The sequence below is a fragment of the Necator americanus genome, chromosome I (genome assembly GCF_031761385.1).
Source record: "Necator americanus strain Aroian chromosome I, whole genome shotgun sequence".
Classification (NCBI taxonomy): Eukaryota; Metazoa; Nematoda; class Chromadorea; order Rhabditida; family Ancylostomatidae; genus Necator; species Necator americanus.
This window is the reverse complement of record NC_087371.1, coordinates 25334802-25350846: the sequence shown is the minus strand read 5'-3', so window position 1 is coordinate 25350846 and position 16045 is coordinate 25334802. Positions and strand designations below refer to the sequence as shown.

At 42.8% G+C, this 16045-nt stretch overlaps 7 protein-coding genes across 7 annotated transcripts; 2 read left to right on the top strand and 5 right to left on the bottom strand.

Moving 5' to 3' along the window:
• Positions 1 to 403: 403 nt before the first annotated feature.
• Positions 404 to 797, bottom strand: RB195_006823 (uncharacterized protein; the record flags this gene model as incomplete). Its single annotated transcript, XM_064180130.1, has 2 exons — positions 404 to 555; positions 632 to 797. The coding sequence occupies 2 exons, from the start codon at positions 795 to 797 to the stop codon at positions 404 to 406; spliced, it is 318 nt and encodes a 105-aa protein (XP_064037026.1).
• Positions 721 to 972, bottom strand: RB195_006822 (uncharacterized protein; the record flags this gene model as incomplete). The annotated part of the gene is made up of 1 exon (XM_064180129.1): positions 721 to 972. The coding sequence occupies one exon, from the start codon at positions 970 to 972 to the stop codon at positions 721 to 723; it is 252 nt and encodes an 83-aa protein (XP_064037025.1).
• A 1393-nt stretch (positions 973 to 2365) lies between these two features.
• On the top strand, positions 2366 to 2977 carry RB195_006821 (uncharacterized protein; the record flags this gene model as incomplete). Its single annotated transcript, XM_064180128.1, has 1 exon — positions 2366 to 2977. One exon carries the CDS (start codon positions 2366 to 2368, stop codon positions 2975 to 2977), a length of 612 nt encoding a protein of 203 aa, XP_064037024.1.
• A 4191-nt stretch (positions 2978 to 7168) lies between these two features.
• On the bottom strand, positions 7169 to 7780 carry RB195_006820 (uncharacterized protein; the record flags this gene model as incomplete). Its single annotated transcript, XM_064180125.1, has 1 exon — positions 7169 to 7780. The coding sequence occupies one exon, from the start codon at positions 7778 to 7780 to the stop codon at positions 7169 to 7171; it is 612 nt and encodes a 203-aa protein (XP_064037023.1).
• A 1392-nt stretch (positions 7781 to 9172) lies between these two features.
• Positions 9173 to 9424, top strand: RB195_006819 (uncharacterized protein; the record flags this gene model as incomplete). Its single annotated transcript, XM_064180124.1, has 1 exon — positions 9173 to 9424. The coding sequence occupies one exon, from the start codon at positions 9173 to 9175 to the stop codon at positions 9422 to 9424; it is 252 nt and encodes an 83-aa protein (XP_064037022.1).
• Positions 9425 to 10274: 850 nt separating this feature from the next.
• RB195_006818 (uncharacterized protein) lies at positions 10275 to 10508 on the bottom strand (the record flags this gene model as incomplete). Its single annotated transcript, XM_064180123.1, has 1 exon — positions 10275 to 10508. One exon carries the CDS (start codon positions 10506 to 10508, stop codon positions 10275 to 10277), a length of 234 nt encoding a protein of 77 aa, XP_064037021.1.
• A 1104-nt stretch (positions 10509 to 11612) lies between these two features.
• Positions 11613 to 12502, bottom strand: RB195_006817 (uncharacterized protein; the record flags this gene model as incomplete). The annotated part of the gene is made up of 4 exons (XM_064180122.1): positions 11613 to 11747; positions 11815 to 11886; positions 12231 to 12295; positions 12358 to 12502. The coding sequence occupies 4 exons, from the start codon at positions 12500 to 12502 to the stop codon at positions 11613 to 11615; spliced, it is 417 nt and encodes a 138-aa protein (XP_064037020.1).
• Between the last annotated feature and the right edge of the window lie 3543 nt (positions 12503 to 16045).

Here is a 16045-nt window from a genome sequence, read left to right as displayed (position 1 = left end):
TTCTCTGCTTAAGCTTTAACATCGGAACACGCTCCAATCGAATGAACAGAAAGAGAAGTTTTTCGAATTCATCATGAGGAGTAGGAGATCAGCCATGGAAACTCACAATTGCAGAAGCCTTCCCTTCTGGATATGGGATGTCGCCTGATTGAGGATACCGTAGTGAAATAGACCATCATCGTCAGTAAAGGGTTTTGGCTTACGGATATCCTCATGGACAACTACGGTTCTTCTCTCGATGTTTCTCCAGGAGGATACAGACAGCATGGATAGCATTTATATTGCTGCAGTCCTCCACAGAGATGCTCTGCTTGAGTCAATTTTCCTCAGACGAGCTTCCAGGACACGCTCAAAAACCTTTATCGTATGGCACATCAGTCGTATAAGCCTGTACGAAGTGCAGTCAGCAATGTCTCCTTTCCCTTTCCAGACAGGCACGGTCACGGAAGTTTGCCTTGATTGGGTCCTCTACGTCAACCACGGGTGTGGTCGACGTAGAGGACCCATTTTCCATCTCCAGTGACAACGGTGTCCAGCCAGTCGAATCTGCGACTTCTGGAGAGCAGCTGAGTGCAGATGTCCAGGAGTCTTTGGCAGTTGCCGTCGCTCAATGCATGTAGGAGTCACTGACCGAGCTCTTTCACCATTCCGAGAGATCGCAGTCCAATCCTTACGGTGGACAGCGAACAGCCAGGACTGGCAGCAAAATACCGCACACCTTCACATGGATGCTGCTCCGCCGGATTCTTCAGTTTGTCGAATGATATTGCAGTCGGTCGGACCAGAGTGAGGCTCATCTTCGAGTTTCTTGTTTCCGGCTTTGAAGCGCTGGAACCTAGCACGCACAGACCGCTCAGAAGTGGCTTCAGTGCCGAATACTTGACTCAAGTTTCGATGGGCTTCAGCAGCGGAGTGACCAGACTCTAACTCGTAAAGGAGTACGTGTCGAATATGGGTGGAATGTTCGGCCATTATAGCATGAAATAGGCAAGGAAGAGGGAGCCAAATATGTTATGTGTATACAAGCGATAGTGTCCGTATACAATATATTTGAAACGGGAACTTCCAGAACATCTCAAAAAATCTGCGCTACTGCCGAAATTTTCGGACTCATACTTTCCGAACACCCTGAAACAACCCTAGGCCCAATCGATTGAACAGGTGAAAAACTTGGGCCCAGATCAAAACTGACGACGCGTTGTTACAAAGAGATACACTGCCAATAACAGAAACGCGAGGTGGTATTTTCGCATCTTTTGAAGAATGGTAAAGGCTAGGACTACTAGGGCTTGCTGCAACTATTGAAGACTATTTTTTGTTCCTTTCTCGATGCAGTAGCCTACTGAATTTCCCTTGTAGCCTAGATTTGGCATTAGAGCGAATAATATCACAAATAATTCTTGACTCACTCACCCACGATTCTCCACCAAAAGTTGCCCGCCACGAATCGTTTACAACTCTCTTCTTTACAAGCACACTTCAACAACATCGAATACAGTTGATCTTGCTTTGCCTTCAGTGCCTCTGGAAGTAGAAGTTGCTCGTTAGACTTGGACATGCTAATGTGCTAATGTGTTACTCTATGAGCCTAAGTCCTAAGTTGGTTCATAGTGCAGAACACACAATCTCTTCAACATCTTTTATTTTTCACTCAAAAAGATACGGCAACAACAAAAACATTTTTCTTCTCTTCTTTTCCCTTTTCCTTTTTTTTTTTAGTGCGAGAAGTACAGTGAAAGAACAACAAGGATTAGTATTGCCCATGTTCGACTGTCCTTAAATCTCGGCATGTTGAAACGTAGTTTTAACTGATTTCCTTGAGCTGTAGCCAAGATTGGTATCGATCTTTATTAAACAGCGGCTAACGTTTCGGCGATATCGCCTTCGTCAGAGCCTGGAAAACTCAAAGTCATTAGTGACCTATCCCCTCAAGCGCCTCATCACCCTACAGAAAGCACCCAAACGGTAAGCAAACTCAAACAGCAACACATAGGCTAGTACTTACCTCATTAGCTAGACTTGTTGTTAACTCAGCAGACCACCACGTACCACAACTACGAGTCACAAGGGTTTTATATAGGGACCTCACGGTTCACAAGGGAGAGACCGATAGACAACTGGTTGGCTTTCCTGAATGTGCACATTTACTTGCGGAATGGGATATGTAAGACTAAGTGGTACCGGAAACCCAGTAGTAAAAACATCTTAATCCACTATCTTTCAGCGCATCCCAGCAAAATGAAAAAATCTTGTATAGGTAACATGTACAGAACGGCGGCAAGAGTCTCATCGAGTAGCCAGGAAAAAGCATGGTCTATAAATGTGGCCCATAAAGTAGCAATGTCCAATGGGTGCCCAGCTGGAGATGGTGCTACCCGACAAGCACGGTATCCCTCTCGAAGACCCAACGTTGTGGATGGCCCAGAGAAGATCCCTTTCTGTTTTACCTTATATATCTGATGATATGAGCAGAGCAGTACGGGGCTGTCTACGAAAAGCGGGTCTAAGGAATGACGTGAGGGTTGTGGAAATACCTCCAGCAAACCTCAAGGGTCAGCTGGTACGTAACCGTGTATATGATCGACTCTGCACAACTCCCAGCTGCGTGGTTTGCCCGTATGGCAGAGAGGGTGATTGCATGATATCGGGAGTGGTGTATCGTATCACGTGCAGGTTGTGCGGTGACGATTATATAGGGGAAACGGGACGCCCACTGTGTATTAGGGTCAAGGAGCATCTAGATGGACTCGCAAAATCAAAAACCTTCACCCCACTTGGAGCACACCGTAGAATATGTCATCCAAACTCCGAAGTAGAGGTAGAAGTTCGTATATTATCCTACGAGTCCGAAATCACAGCACGCAGAACGCTAGAGGCCTTTTGGATAACCGCCAAAAGTCCAAAAATGAACAAGAAGGATGAGTGCATTGCGATCACAAACGAGTTATCCCCGTATCAAGACCTATGCGGGTTTTGATCTACGGGGCGGGCCGTGAGGTCCCTATATAAAACCCTCGTGACTCGTAGTTGTGGTACGTGGTGGTCTGCTGAGTTAACAAGTCTAGCTAATGAGGTAACTACTAGCCTATGTGTTGCTGTTTGAGTTTGCTTACCGTTTGGGTGCTTTCTGTAGGGTGATGAGGCGTTTGAGGGGATAGGTCACTAATGACTTTGAGTTTTCCAGGCTCTGACGAAGGCGATATCGCCGAAACGTTAGCCGCTGTTTAATAAAGATCAATACCAATCTTGGCTACAGCTCAAGGAAATCAGTTAAAACAAGGATTAGAATAAATTAATCCAAACATATTCATCATTTAAATCTCGCCCATCATCGGCCCATCGATTTCTACCACCTTCCGAGGTAGAAAAACAATATCTGGAGTATACAATATCTGTGTGCGTGAAGTAAAAAAATGGAAAAGGCCGCAAAAAAAAACTCACCATACAAAAGAAACAAAGAACCGCTCCCAAAAAAATCAACGTCGCAGGTAATGTGGGGCTCGTCCCCACCTTGGCTTCGCCTGGGGGCTCCTCAATTCCAAGAAATACCAAAGTGTTGTTGATAAAATCGAATCGGCCTTTCATCTGAAAACAAGAAAAACGAGATCAGTAATGGTTTCATAGGTTGTCGATAGTCCAATTTAGCAACAACCAAGATTGTTAACAAACTTTATTACGGCTAACGTTAACAAACTTTATTACGGCTAACGTTTCGGCGTCGTCGCCTTCGTCAGAGTCTGGAATGTCAGATCATTTGTGATATATCCTCTCAGAGCCTCATCCAGAAGAAGTCATCATACCCTGAAATGCTACATCCAAAATCAAAACCAAAAGAGTCCAAAACGTTCTGCTTACTTAGGTAGCCGCGTTGCCATGATATTAGCGGATCTTCGCGTGATAAAATCGCTCCGCTAATACTAATTAGGATGCCACCCTCATATGACCCCGTAGATCAAAACCCGCAAAGGTCTTGATACACAGCCAGCTCGTTGGTCATGGCTACGCATTCTTCCTTTCTATTCATTTTTGGACTTTTAGCGTTTACCCAAAACGCCTCCAAAGCTCTGCGAGCTACAATTTCGGGTTCGTACGATAGGATCATGGCAGCTATGCAGAAAGGAGCACTTTCATGACATTTTCTGCGGTTTCATAGATTGTTATGATGCAATTTAGGATATGTTATTGTTTTCTTTCTTTTTGCTTGTATCTGTTTTCTTTTGTTTAATTCTGCTTGATGGGAAGTATGTTCTATCGTTTCATCTGCTGCTATCAGTTCTACTCTATAAAAATGTGAAGTTAAAGCGCCGAATTTAAAGCGAAACACGAGGTGGTATTTTCGCATCTCGTAGCGAAGAATGTTAAACTTTTAGTAAAACGAAAAGAGATATCGACTCTTATCGAGAAATCGGCGCTTTAACTATCACATTTTTATAAAGTATATGGAACAGCACCTCAAACTCCAAAAAGGAAGCCTAATTTCCCTCTTTAATTTCCAAAAAAATGGTCGACCTCAGAAAACAGCATTATTAACGTTTCACAGAGTAAACATTGCTCTTTGGAGTTCTGCTTAAAAAGGTTCTTCAGGTGCTTTTTCCACGGTTATTTACGGTCTTCCACACCAAAGCATATGCACAGAATGTGAGCTTTTTGTCTTTATGAAATGTTATGAAAAAACTTTATAAACATTATAAATTTTTCAAGCTTCATAAAATCTACGTTTAAAGTGCTGAAAAGAATATAACGCCGAAGTTTTCACCTTTTATATGTGGTTCCAAATCTCTAATTGTTTTTACAAAAATTTGGCTGAGCAAGGTGTCGAACCTGCGCAGTCCCATTATAATACTTTCATAACAAATGCTGATTTTTTCTGTTGTTCTTTCAAGAATAGGTTTTCGAAAGTTTTCACAAGTTGAAACTATTCCTTCTTCCTTGATTCCTTCTTAATGCCACGTCGTCGTTATAACAGCGGCTTAATTTTAGATTTTTACTGATATTTCAGTAGAGGTACTGTTTTGGCAAACTCATTGATTTCGCAATTGCGAAATTACGGCAGCTGTGCACAGTGTTGCGCGATCACGACATCGCTAATCTTTGCGCTGAGGGGCTCTCTTCTATTGGTGTTTTCCTTGCGTTTTTGTTTTTTTGTTTTCCCTTTTATTATTTTCGTCGTCTCTAATTTCTGAAAACTTCATAATTTTCTATTTCTTATTCTTACTTTCGCCTAGTAATCTATACGTCGCGTAGACCTATCTTTAGTGGTTTTTGGTTAACGAAAACAACGTGGGATTAAGAAGGTTTTTCACAAGTTCCAACACTGTGGAAACTTTTGAAAACCTATTCCTGAAAAAACAACAGAAAAAATCAATTTTTGTTCCGAAAGTATCATAGTGGGACTGCCCAGGATCGACACCTCGCACGGCCAAATTTTTGCAAAAACAATTAGAGATTTGGAACCACATGTAAAAGATGAAAACTTTCCATTACAAACTAGTGAAGACGAAAAGTTTATCAAAACCTCATAATTTTCTATTTCTAGTTCTTATTCTTGCCTAGTAATCTGCACATCGCGTTGTTTTCACCTATCCTTAGTGGTTTTTGGTCATTCCACCTTTTTTGCGTCGTTGTTATAGTTCTTCATTGTTGTTTTTCCTTTTTTGTTCGTGTAGATTTCCGTTCCTTTTTGTTAATTTTGTTGCGCGAAAAACATTGCTTTGTAGTTTGATGCAATTCAAGATACGTTATTGATTGGTGATTTGTTCACTGTTTTTTCTTTGTTTTTAATCGTTTTCTTTTTCGTTTTTCTTCTGTTTAATTCTGCTTGATGTTAAGAAGTATTGTTCTATGGTTTGTCCTGCTGTTATCCAATATTTCGGTTTGTAGGCCCTGCAGTAGAACTGATAGCAGCAGATGAAACGATAGAACATACTTCCCATCAAGCAGAATTAAACAAAAGAAAACAGATACAAGCAAAAAGAAAGAAAACAATAACATATCCTAAATTGCATCATAACAATCTATGAAACCGCAGAAAATGTCATGAAAGTGCTCCTTTCTGCATAGCTGCCATGATCCTATCGTACGAACCCGAAATTGTAGCTCGCAGAGCTTTGGAGGCGTTTTGGGTAAACGCTAAAAGTCCAAAAATGAATAGAAAGGAAGAATGCGTAGCCATGACCAACGAGCTGGCTGTGTATCAAGACCTTTGCGGGTTTTGATCTACGGGGTCATATGAGGGTGGCATCCTAATTAGTATTAGCGGAGCGATTTTATCACGCGAAGATCCGCTAATATCATGGCAACGCGGCTACCTAAGTAAGCAGAACGTTTTGGACTCTTTTGGTTTTGATTTTGGATGTAGCATTTCAGGGTATGATGACTTCTTCTGGATGAGGCTCTGAGAGGATATATCACAAATGATCTGACATTCCAGACTCTGACGAAGGCGACGACGCCGAAACGTTAGCCGTAATAAAGTTTGTTAACAATCTTGGTTGTTGCTAAATTGGACTATCGACAACCTATGAAACCATTACTGATCTCGTTTTTCTTGTTTTCAGATGAAAGGCCGATTCGATTTTATCAACAACACTTTGGTATTTCTTGGAATTGAGGAGCCCCCAGGCGAAGCCAAGGTGGGGACGAGCCCCACATTACCTGCGACGTTGATTTTTTTGGGAGCGGTTCTTTGTTTCTTTTGTATGGTGAGTTTTTTTTTTTGAGGCCTTTTCCATTTTTTTTACTTCACGCACACAGATATTGTATACTCCAGATATTGTTTTTCTACCTCGGAAGGTGGTAGAAATCGATGGGCCGATGATGGGCGAGATTTAAATGATGAATATGTTTGGATTAATTTATTCTAATCCTTGTTTTAACTGATTTCCTTGAGCTGTAGCCAAGATTGGTATTGATCTTTATTAAACAGCGGCTAACGTTTCGGCGATATCGCCTTCGTCAGAGCCTGGAAAACTCAAAGTCATTAGTGACCTATCCCCTCAAACGCCTCATCACCCTACAGAAAGCACCCAAACGGTAAGCAAACTCAAACAGCAACACATAGGCTAGTAGTTACCTCATTAGCTAGACTTGTTAACTCAGCAGACCACCACGTACCACAACTACGAGTCACGAGGGTTTTATATAGGGACCTCACGGCCCGCCCCGTAGATCAAAACCCGCATAGGTCTTGATACGGGGATAACTCGTTTGTGATCGCAATGCACTCATCCTTCTTGTTCATTTTTGGACTTTTGGCGGTTATCCAAAAGGCCTCTAGCGTTCTGCGTGCTGTGATTTCGGACTCGTAGGATAATATACGAACTTCTACCTCTACTTCGGAGTTTGGATGACATATTCTACGGTGTGCTCCAAGTGGGGTGAAGGTTTTTGATTTTGCGAGTCCATCTAGATGCTCCTTGACCCTAATACACAGTGGGCGTCCCGTTTCCCCTATATAATCGTCACCGCACAACCTGCACGTGATACGATACACCACTCCCGATATCATGCAATCACCCTCTCTGCCATACGGGCAAACCACGCAGCTGGGAGTTGTGCAGAGTCGATCATATACACGGTTACGTACCAGCTGACCCTTGAGGTTTGCTGGAGGTATTTCCACAACCCTCACGTCATTCCTTAGACCCGCTTTTCGTAGACAGCCCCGTACTGCTCTGCTCATATCATCAGATATATAAGGTAAAACAGAAAGGGATCTTCTCTGGGCCATCCACAACGTTGGGTCTTCGAGAGGGATACCGTGCTTGTCGGGTAGCACCATCTCCAGCTGGGCACCCATTGGACATTGCTACTTTATGGGCCACATTTATAGACCATGCTTTTTCCTGGCTACTCGATGAGACTCTTGCCGCCGTTCTGTACATGTTACCTATACAAGATTTTTTCATTTTGCTGGGATGCGCTGAAAGATAGTGGATTAAGATGTTTTTACTACTGGGTTTCCGGTACCACTTAGTCTTACATATCCCATTCCGCAAGTAAATGTGCACATTCAGGAAAGCCAACCAGTTGTCTATCGGTCTCTCCCTTGTGAACCGTGAGGTCCCTATATAAAACCCTTGTGACTCGTAGTTGTGGTACGTGGTGGTCTGCTGAGTTAACAACAAGTCTAGCTAATGAGGTAAGTACTAGCCTATGTGTTGCTGTTTGAGTTTGCTTACCGTTTGGGTGCTTTCTGTAGGGTGATGAGGCGCTTGAGGGGATAGGTCACTAATGACTTTGAGTTTTCCAGGCTCTGACGAAGGCGATATCGCCGAAACGTTAGCCGCTGTTTAATAAAGATCGATACCAATCTTGGCTACAGCTCAAGGAAATCAGTTAAAACTACGTTTCAACATGCCGAGATTTAAGGACAGTCGAACATGGGCAATACTAATCCTTGTTGTTCTTTCACTGTACTTCTCGCACTAAAAAAAAAAGGAAAAGGGAAAAGAAGAGAAGAAAAATGTTTTTGTTGTTGCCGTATCTTTTTGAGTGAAAAATAAAAGATGTTGAAGAGATTGTGTGTTCTGCACTATGAACCAACTTAGGACTTAGGCTCATAGAGTAACACATTAGCACATTAGCATGTCCAAGTCTAACGAGCAACTTCTACTTCCAGAGGCACTGAAGGCAAAGCAAGATCAACTGTATTCGATGTTGTTGAAGTGTGCTTGTAAAGAAGAGAGTTGTAAACGATTCGTGGCGGGCAACTTTTGGTGGAGAATCGTGGGTGAGTGAGTCAAGAATTATTTGTGATATTATTCGCTCTAATGCCAAATCTAGGCTACAAGGGAAATTCAGTAGGCTACTGCATCGAGAAAGGAACAAAAAATAGTCTTCAATAGTTGCAGCAAGCCCTAGTAGTCCTAGCCTTTACCATTCTTCAAAAGATGCGAAAATACCACCTCGCGTTTCTGTTATTGGCAGTGTATCTCTTTGTAACAACGCGTCGTCAGTTTTGATCTGGGCCCAAGTTTTTCACCTGTTCAATCGATTGGGCCTAGGGTTGTTTCAGGGTGTTCGGAAAGTATGAGTCCGAAAATTTCGGCAGTAGCGCAGATTTTTTGAGATGTTCTGGAAGTTCCCGTTTCAAATATATTGTATACGGACACTATCGCTTGTATACACATAACATATTTGGCTCCCTCTTCCTTGCCTATTTCATGCTATAATGGCCGAACATTCCACCCATATTCGACACGTACTCCTTTACGAGTTAGAGTCTGGTCACTCCGCTGCTGAAGCCCATCGAAACTTGAGTCAAGTATTCGGCACTGAAGCCACTTCTGAGCGGTCTGTGCGTGCTAGGTTCCAGCGCTTCAAAGCCGGAAACAAGAAACTCGAAGATGAGCCTCACTCTGGTCCGACCGACTGCAATATCATTCGACAAACTGAAGAATCCGGCGGAGCAGCATCCATGTGAAGGTGTGCGGTATTTTGCTGCCAGTCCTGGCTGTTCGCTGTCCACCGTAAGGATTGGACTGCGATCTCTCGGAATGGTGAAAGAGCTCGGTCAGTGACTCCTACATGCATTGAGCGACGGCAACTGCCAAAGACTCCTGGACATCTGCACTCAGCTGCTCTCCAGAAGTCGCAGATTCGACTGGCTGGACACCGTTGTCACTGGAGATGAAAAATGGGTCCTCTACGTCGACCACACCCGTGGTTGACGTAGAGGACCCAATCAAGGCAAACTTCCGTGACCGTGCCTGTCTGGAAAGGGAAAGGAGACATTGCTGACTGCACTTCGTACAGGCTTATACGACTGATGTGCCATACGATAAAGGTTTTTGAGCGTGTCCTGGAAGCTCGTCTGAGGAAAATTGACTCAAGCAGAGCATCTCTGTGGAGGACTGCAGCAATATAAATGCTATCCATGCTGTCTGTATCCTCCTGGAGAAACATCGAGAGAAGAACCGTAGTTGTCCATGAGGATATCCGTAAGCCAAAACCCTTTACTGACGATGATGGTCTATTTCACTACGGTATCCTCAATCAGGCGACATCCCATATCCAGAAGGGAAGGCTTCTGCAATTGTGAGTTTCCATGGCTGATCTCCTACTCCTCATGATGAATTCGAAAAACTTCTCTTTCTGTTCATTCGATTGGAGCGTGTTCCGATGTGAAGTTCCTCAGACGTTCTTTCGGAGCCAATTTTTGCGTTGAAATCGCCAAAAATGACCTTGTAGACGGTGTTGTCTTCTCTATAGAAACTCTCTAGGTCCATATAGAAAGCTCTGAATTCTTTTTATTCGTAGACTGATGTTAAAGCTTAAGCAGAGAAGATAATCAAAGCTGATATTGAGCCACATCTTGTCATCATCAGAGGTCCAATTCGGATAGTAAGTTGGCCGAAAGAGTCTGCCATACTCGCGTTGACGAGGACAACAACTCTATCAACTCCTCTAATGTCGCATGCTCCTGGGAACAGTTCTTCTCCAGTTTCGTATTTGATGTTCAGTGGATGGTACGGTCTCGTCTGGATCAGTTTGATGATATTGTACATGATAAGCGTGTTGCATCATCATCATCATGCAAGCGGTGCACAATGGTGCAAGCATACTTACGTTATAAGTCATCCTAGTCCTTTTCCGTTTCGGTAGCCTAGATGACTCCTGCAACCCCGTTCTTCCTACCCTTGGATTCGTTCATCGTACATGCTTTCGTAGAACATTCCTATTGTGAAAAAATTTAGTGTATTTTAAAACTATGAAATGTTAACAAACACATAAACGTAGATAAATATAATTACCTTTACCATACCAGGCTTTCTTCCGGAGTCGGGTTCTTCTTTTTACTGCAACACGTAAATAATTTTGAAACCCATGGCCAGGTTGCTGGCTTCTGCTCCATTTTTTTAAAAGAACATTGCGTACTCCCGGAGTGGATAATTTTAGTTTATTTGTTGAAGGCGAACCCAAACCGCCTCTTTTGCATTTCTCAGGTTGATTGCACCGGCAGGACCAATATGTAAGATATAAAGATGTAATGAGTCAATCCTAAATCCGGCTGTTCTAATGAGGGAGATCCGATCCGAATAACATCATAGTTATTAATTAAAAGATTTCTGGGCATTATGTGCATAATCAGCAACAGTATGTTGCGGATCATACGCGGTTTATTTCGAAAAATACATCCTATCTATCCTATTCTGCTGCTGTGTAGCAGTGCGGTAACAGTCTGAAGGGATTATAGATCGCCTTATGTGCGGGGACAAGCCAGCCGCAAGTGTGACGATATTTTGACAAAAGATGTTCTGGCAGAGATGAGGGACGTTTTGTGTGAAGTACTTTTGAACACACAAATTACATGGAAACATCGTCCGCCCATCCGACTTGTCTAAGACTGGCTTTTTATTCTCAAAAATCCAGTTTAATCAGAGGGGAAGGAACTGTCTATGTATGGAGTTCCCTAATGTCCTCTCAACTCTCATAAATCAAAGGAAGAGATTTAACGCGGTGGAAGGATCGTTATTCCCTATTTTTTTCGCAGCCTTCCTTTACACACTTGAATGTGTTCAAGGATATTGAGCAGAGTTTATTGATCAGTCTATATCATCTACAGCTTATTACAGGAACTGTGGAGGCAGTGAGTCTGTACAAAATGATGTTCAGATCAAATCTCGTTCTTCCTTGGGAAAAATCGTTTCCAGGTTCAGTACACCGATGTTGAAGATACGTTTTGGCAATCCTCCGGGTGATATGTATTGGTCGGGGATGCGGAATTTCACTTTTCGCTGTCCTGGCTAAACAATTATGCATCTTACCAAAGTGAAGTGAATGACGAAGCAGCTCAAAATTTTAATTGGCTACCTTTAAGCCGTCGTCGCAGTCATGGTACACTTTGAACACTGGGTCAATGTTGGTGGTTTCACGTTCCGAACCCTTAAAATAACCATTGTACTGCTGAGACTCATCCCTTCACTATGAATGATGCACAAAAGTCCAGTCGAGCTAAATCAGTAGTAAATCAGTGCCTGGTGCTTGGGATATGGCGGAGGTTTGCGCCAAAGTTCATTTGTGGCCAAGATGATGGATCTTGCATGTGCAAGAAAGATGTTTTCACTTCTGGGCTGTGGTTCGAACCTCTTTGTTCTTTAGATCACTCTTTTACTACGATCCGAAAACTCAATAATCACTCCGGAAATTCATTACATGTAGAAACGAACGTCTTCTCATGGCTGAGTTAATGCGCTGTCAAGATTTTCTAAGCATTCTGTTTGTCTCACCTTCAAGGTGAACTCTCCTTTAGCGTCGGTGAATCCTTGGGCGAGAAGGTCGTCAGGATCTGGACCTGCATGAAAAATTTCTTTTCACATTACAATTAGTATCGGTGGGCTGAATATATGCTCTTACCATCGTCCTCATCCCACAGCTTCACTGTCACTCCTGCGGCTGGCTTATCCCCACACATAAGGCGACCGGTAATCCCAACAGACTGTTGACGCACTGCTACGCAGCAGTAGACGAGGGTGGTCAGCGAGAGTAGGATAGTATGCATTTTTCGAAATAAGTCGCGTATAATCTGCAATTAACATACAGTTGCTGATCATGCATATAATATTTTAATCTAATCTTTGAATCATAAGGATCTTGTTATGATAGTTATGATGCTATTCCAGGACGACGTCCCAAATGTAACGAGTTCGCGGTAACTGAAGCGAGATGAGAGTCTAACATACGAAATGTGTAGTGAGGTGAATTCTGTATGTGAATAGATATCTGAATCATCAAGTGTGGAGTGAAGTACAGGGATTGCTAATTTTCAGAGCTATTTAAAGAATACCTAGACGTTTTTGATTGAGGCTTCTCTTATCATTCTCAAGATAGGGGCGCTTTCCGGTCGTTTTTTGGCAGCAACATGCGGAGGCGGAACTTCGATGCCTTGGACATCAAACTCACCTGACATCTTATCTCGCCGCAATAGCATACGAAAAAAGTAACTGTGGTAACCTACGCAGCCCTTACAGTGAATCACCGTTACGGATGGTTGTTCACTGCTAATTACCAATGCAGTACCAGAGCAGAGCTTTCCACAGACTGTGTTGTATTGCAGTGTGAACTGAGAACACTTTTAAGTCATTTAAAAATCTTTGTAATGCTGCTTCTTCTTCCTCCCATTGGAGGTGGGCCGATCCCTGCAGCAGTGCAACGCTGGGCCGACCCGTGACGAGGTGCGAGCAAGCCCACGACCTCATCCGGTCCCAAAAATCAAATAACCTTAACGAGACTCATTCGAATCTCTATCGAAGGTTAATTCGATAAGAACAGAAACTAAACTTTGATCTTAGCCAAAAGGCCGAGAAGCGATGCGGTTAGGGTCCAACACCTGGTCCAGCTCAGCGGATGAGTCGTACTCCATACGGGCAGCGCAGCGCAGTGCGCAGATACGTTCTCTGCGCTCCAAGCCTCAATATCTGTTTTAGGATAGTATAAGGTTGAAAAACAAGTCGCAAGCGTTATTCAAATCGGTAACCAAGCTCGCTTACATGTCAAATGACAAAGAGTCTTACTATGAAGACAGACGCAGGGTGAGAAATTCTCCACTTGATAATATTATTCAGCATTTTAAAAACACTGTCCATTTCTGAGTACATCTTTGAAAAAAGAAACCACCACTCATTTCTCAACCAAGTATCAAAGAAAGATGAATAAGGAGCCTGCTAATAAAAATGACAAACAAACTAGAGCAAACGGGAAAAGCACAACTTGTTCTTCAGCCTTATACAATCGCGAAATTGTTGTAGAAACTACATGTTCGTATTCTGGCTCCTGCCCTTGATTTCTTACCTGTCCCTACGTTCCTTGCGCGAGCGTGCACTGCGCTGAGTTGCTCGTATGGAGTACGACTCATCCGCTGAGCTGGACCAGGTGTTGACCCCTTACCGCATCGCTTCTCGGCCTTTTGGCTAAGATCAAAGTTTAGTTTCTGTTCTTATCGAATTAACCTTCGATAGAGATTCGAATGAGTCTCGTTAAGGTTTTTTGATTTTTGGGACCGGATGAGGTCGTGGGCTTGCTCGCACCTCGTCACGGGTCAGCCCAGCGTTGCACTGCTGCAGGGATCGGCCCACCTCCAATGGGAGGATAAAGAAGAAGCGGCAATAGTTCCAAGGACCCAGCACCGTTAGTTGTAAATTCTTCTCTAGTTCCAAGTTGTCAGGACTATGTTTCTGTATGTCTGATTTTTTGGAGAGTTATCTTGAGAGGTATGTTCTCGCTGTGCTATGGAGTAAATAGTCCAAAAAACGTCAGAGTTACTCCTGACTAACCTTTTCTGTTCATTTCCAATCATAACAGAACCATTTAACTCTTCCCGTCGGAAATAGGCCGATCCCTGCGGCAACGCAACAATGGGCCGACTTCTGATGAGGTTCGAGGGCCAAGTTCTCGTGTGAGGGATATTCCGTTTTTTGTGTTTTTGGTTTTTTGATGTTTTTTATGGCTCCAGTTTATGGTTTTTTTTCGTACGTTCTACCTTTGGCATCTGATTTCGATCCTCCGCAAACCCCAAAAATGATTAATTGATTAAAAAAAGGGTTCCCTGAAGGGAGCAAACAATCGCATTTCTTCAAATTCCTATTGGTACGTCTGATTCATGTCAGTTACCCTACTGGATTTATTCTATTTCCTATCATGATATGTAGTTCCTTTCTTGTCATTCCTGAATATCTCTAACTCATCTTTTGTTAGACTTTTTCTTTTACTTTAGCGAAAAAAAAAAAACGGACTGGGTATGACTATTGGAAGCAGGGTACTGAAATCAAAGAGGTTGTGAGAGAAGAGGCGCTACTTTTTTTTTCCGAAATGGGCAACTAAAAAAAGGAAACCTGAGCAAGACGATGTTCATAAACAACGGATATGTTTTCGATGCTCGCTCAACTGAGCGAATAAATCCTGGTGCTCCGGGTAGCTGTATCTAATTCGGGAAACGAGCATGATGAACAACCTGACCTTCGAGCTGAGCAGGAGGAAGCGAGCGAATTGAAGGGAATACAAAGACATCGAGGATTTAGTGAAGAAGAACAGGAAGATTGGTGAGGTACGAACGAACTGATTCTGCATATTTGTTTTACTAGTTCACACTAAAGAACGCGAATTATGTTGTTACAATTTCTCCCTTTTTTAGATGTTAATTGATCTCACATAATGAAACGTTTCCCTCATTAATATTGAGCAATGATTCATGATATTATTGCTCCGCTTGAAGTTGGTCAAAACATCTTAGTTCCCTCAAAAAGTAGAAATATGGATAATTTTAAAGGCAATATTCGAAACGAGAGGGAATACTCTCTAATTCATACAATTGTATTTGTAACTAAATGATTGCAATCAATAACTAAATGACTTTTAAAGGCATCACCCCATGAATCTGAGGTGGTGCAGATTTCAGGTGGAGTATTCTTATAAGGGATAGTAGATTATGGAGAGGAGGGTGATTCCATCCATTTCTTCCTAATTGCCGTAAAAAACGGCCCGGAAGATGCGGCGCGTGCACAATGCTGGCGCGCTCCAGTCGAACTCCTTGTAGAAAATAGTGCGCTAGAACGCCCGAAGCCGTATCTTCCGGGCCGTTTTTTACGGCAATTAGGAAGAAATGAACGGAATCACTCTTCTCCGTATAGTCTTCTACGCCGTATACGAATACTCCACCTGAAATCCGTACCACCTCAGATTCGTGGTGTGATGCCTTTAAATGGCTAAAAAAGAAACGAGTCGAGTCCATGTTTGCTGCGAGTGATCTAAGAAAACCCTTAGGTCATTCTACTCTCAAAGTCAAGTTCACTTCCGCTCATCGATAGTGACACTCTTCTCGAGACAGAAGTCCGGAAACTAAGAAGGAAAACATTATATAGTTGAAATTGAATTGATGAGGTCAGTGACTACTACTTTCTCATCCATTTTGCTAAAAAAAAAGAAGTGGCACATCTTCTCTCGTTTCCCCTTTGATTTCGGTACCCAGCTTCCTTTAGTCACACTTAGTGCGTTCTTTTTTTTTTGAGGCCACGTAAGTCTAGACTGGCTAGATGTGATACCTCTCTCA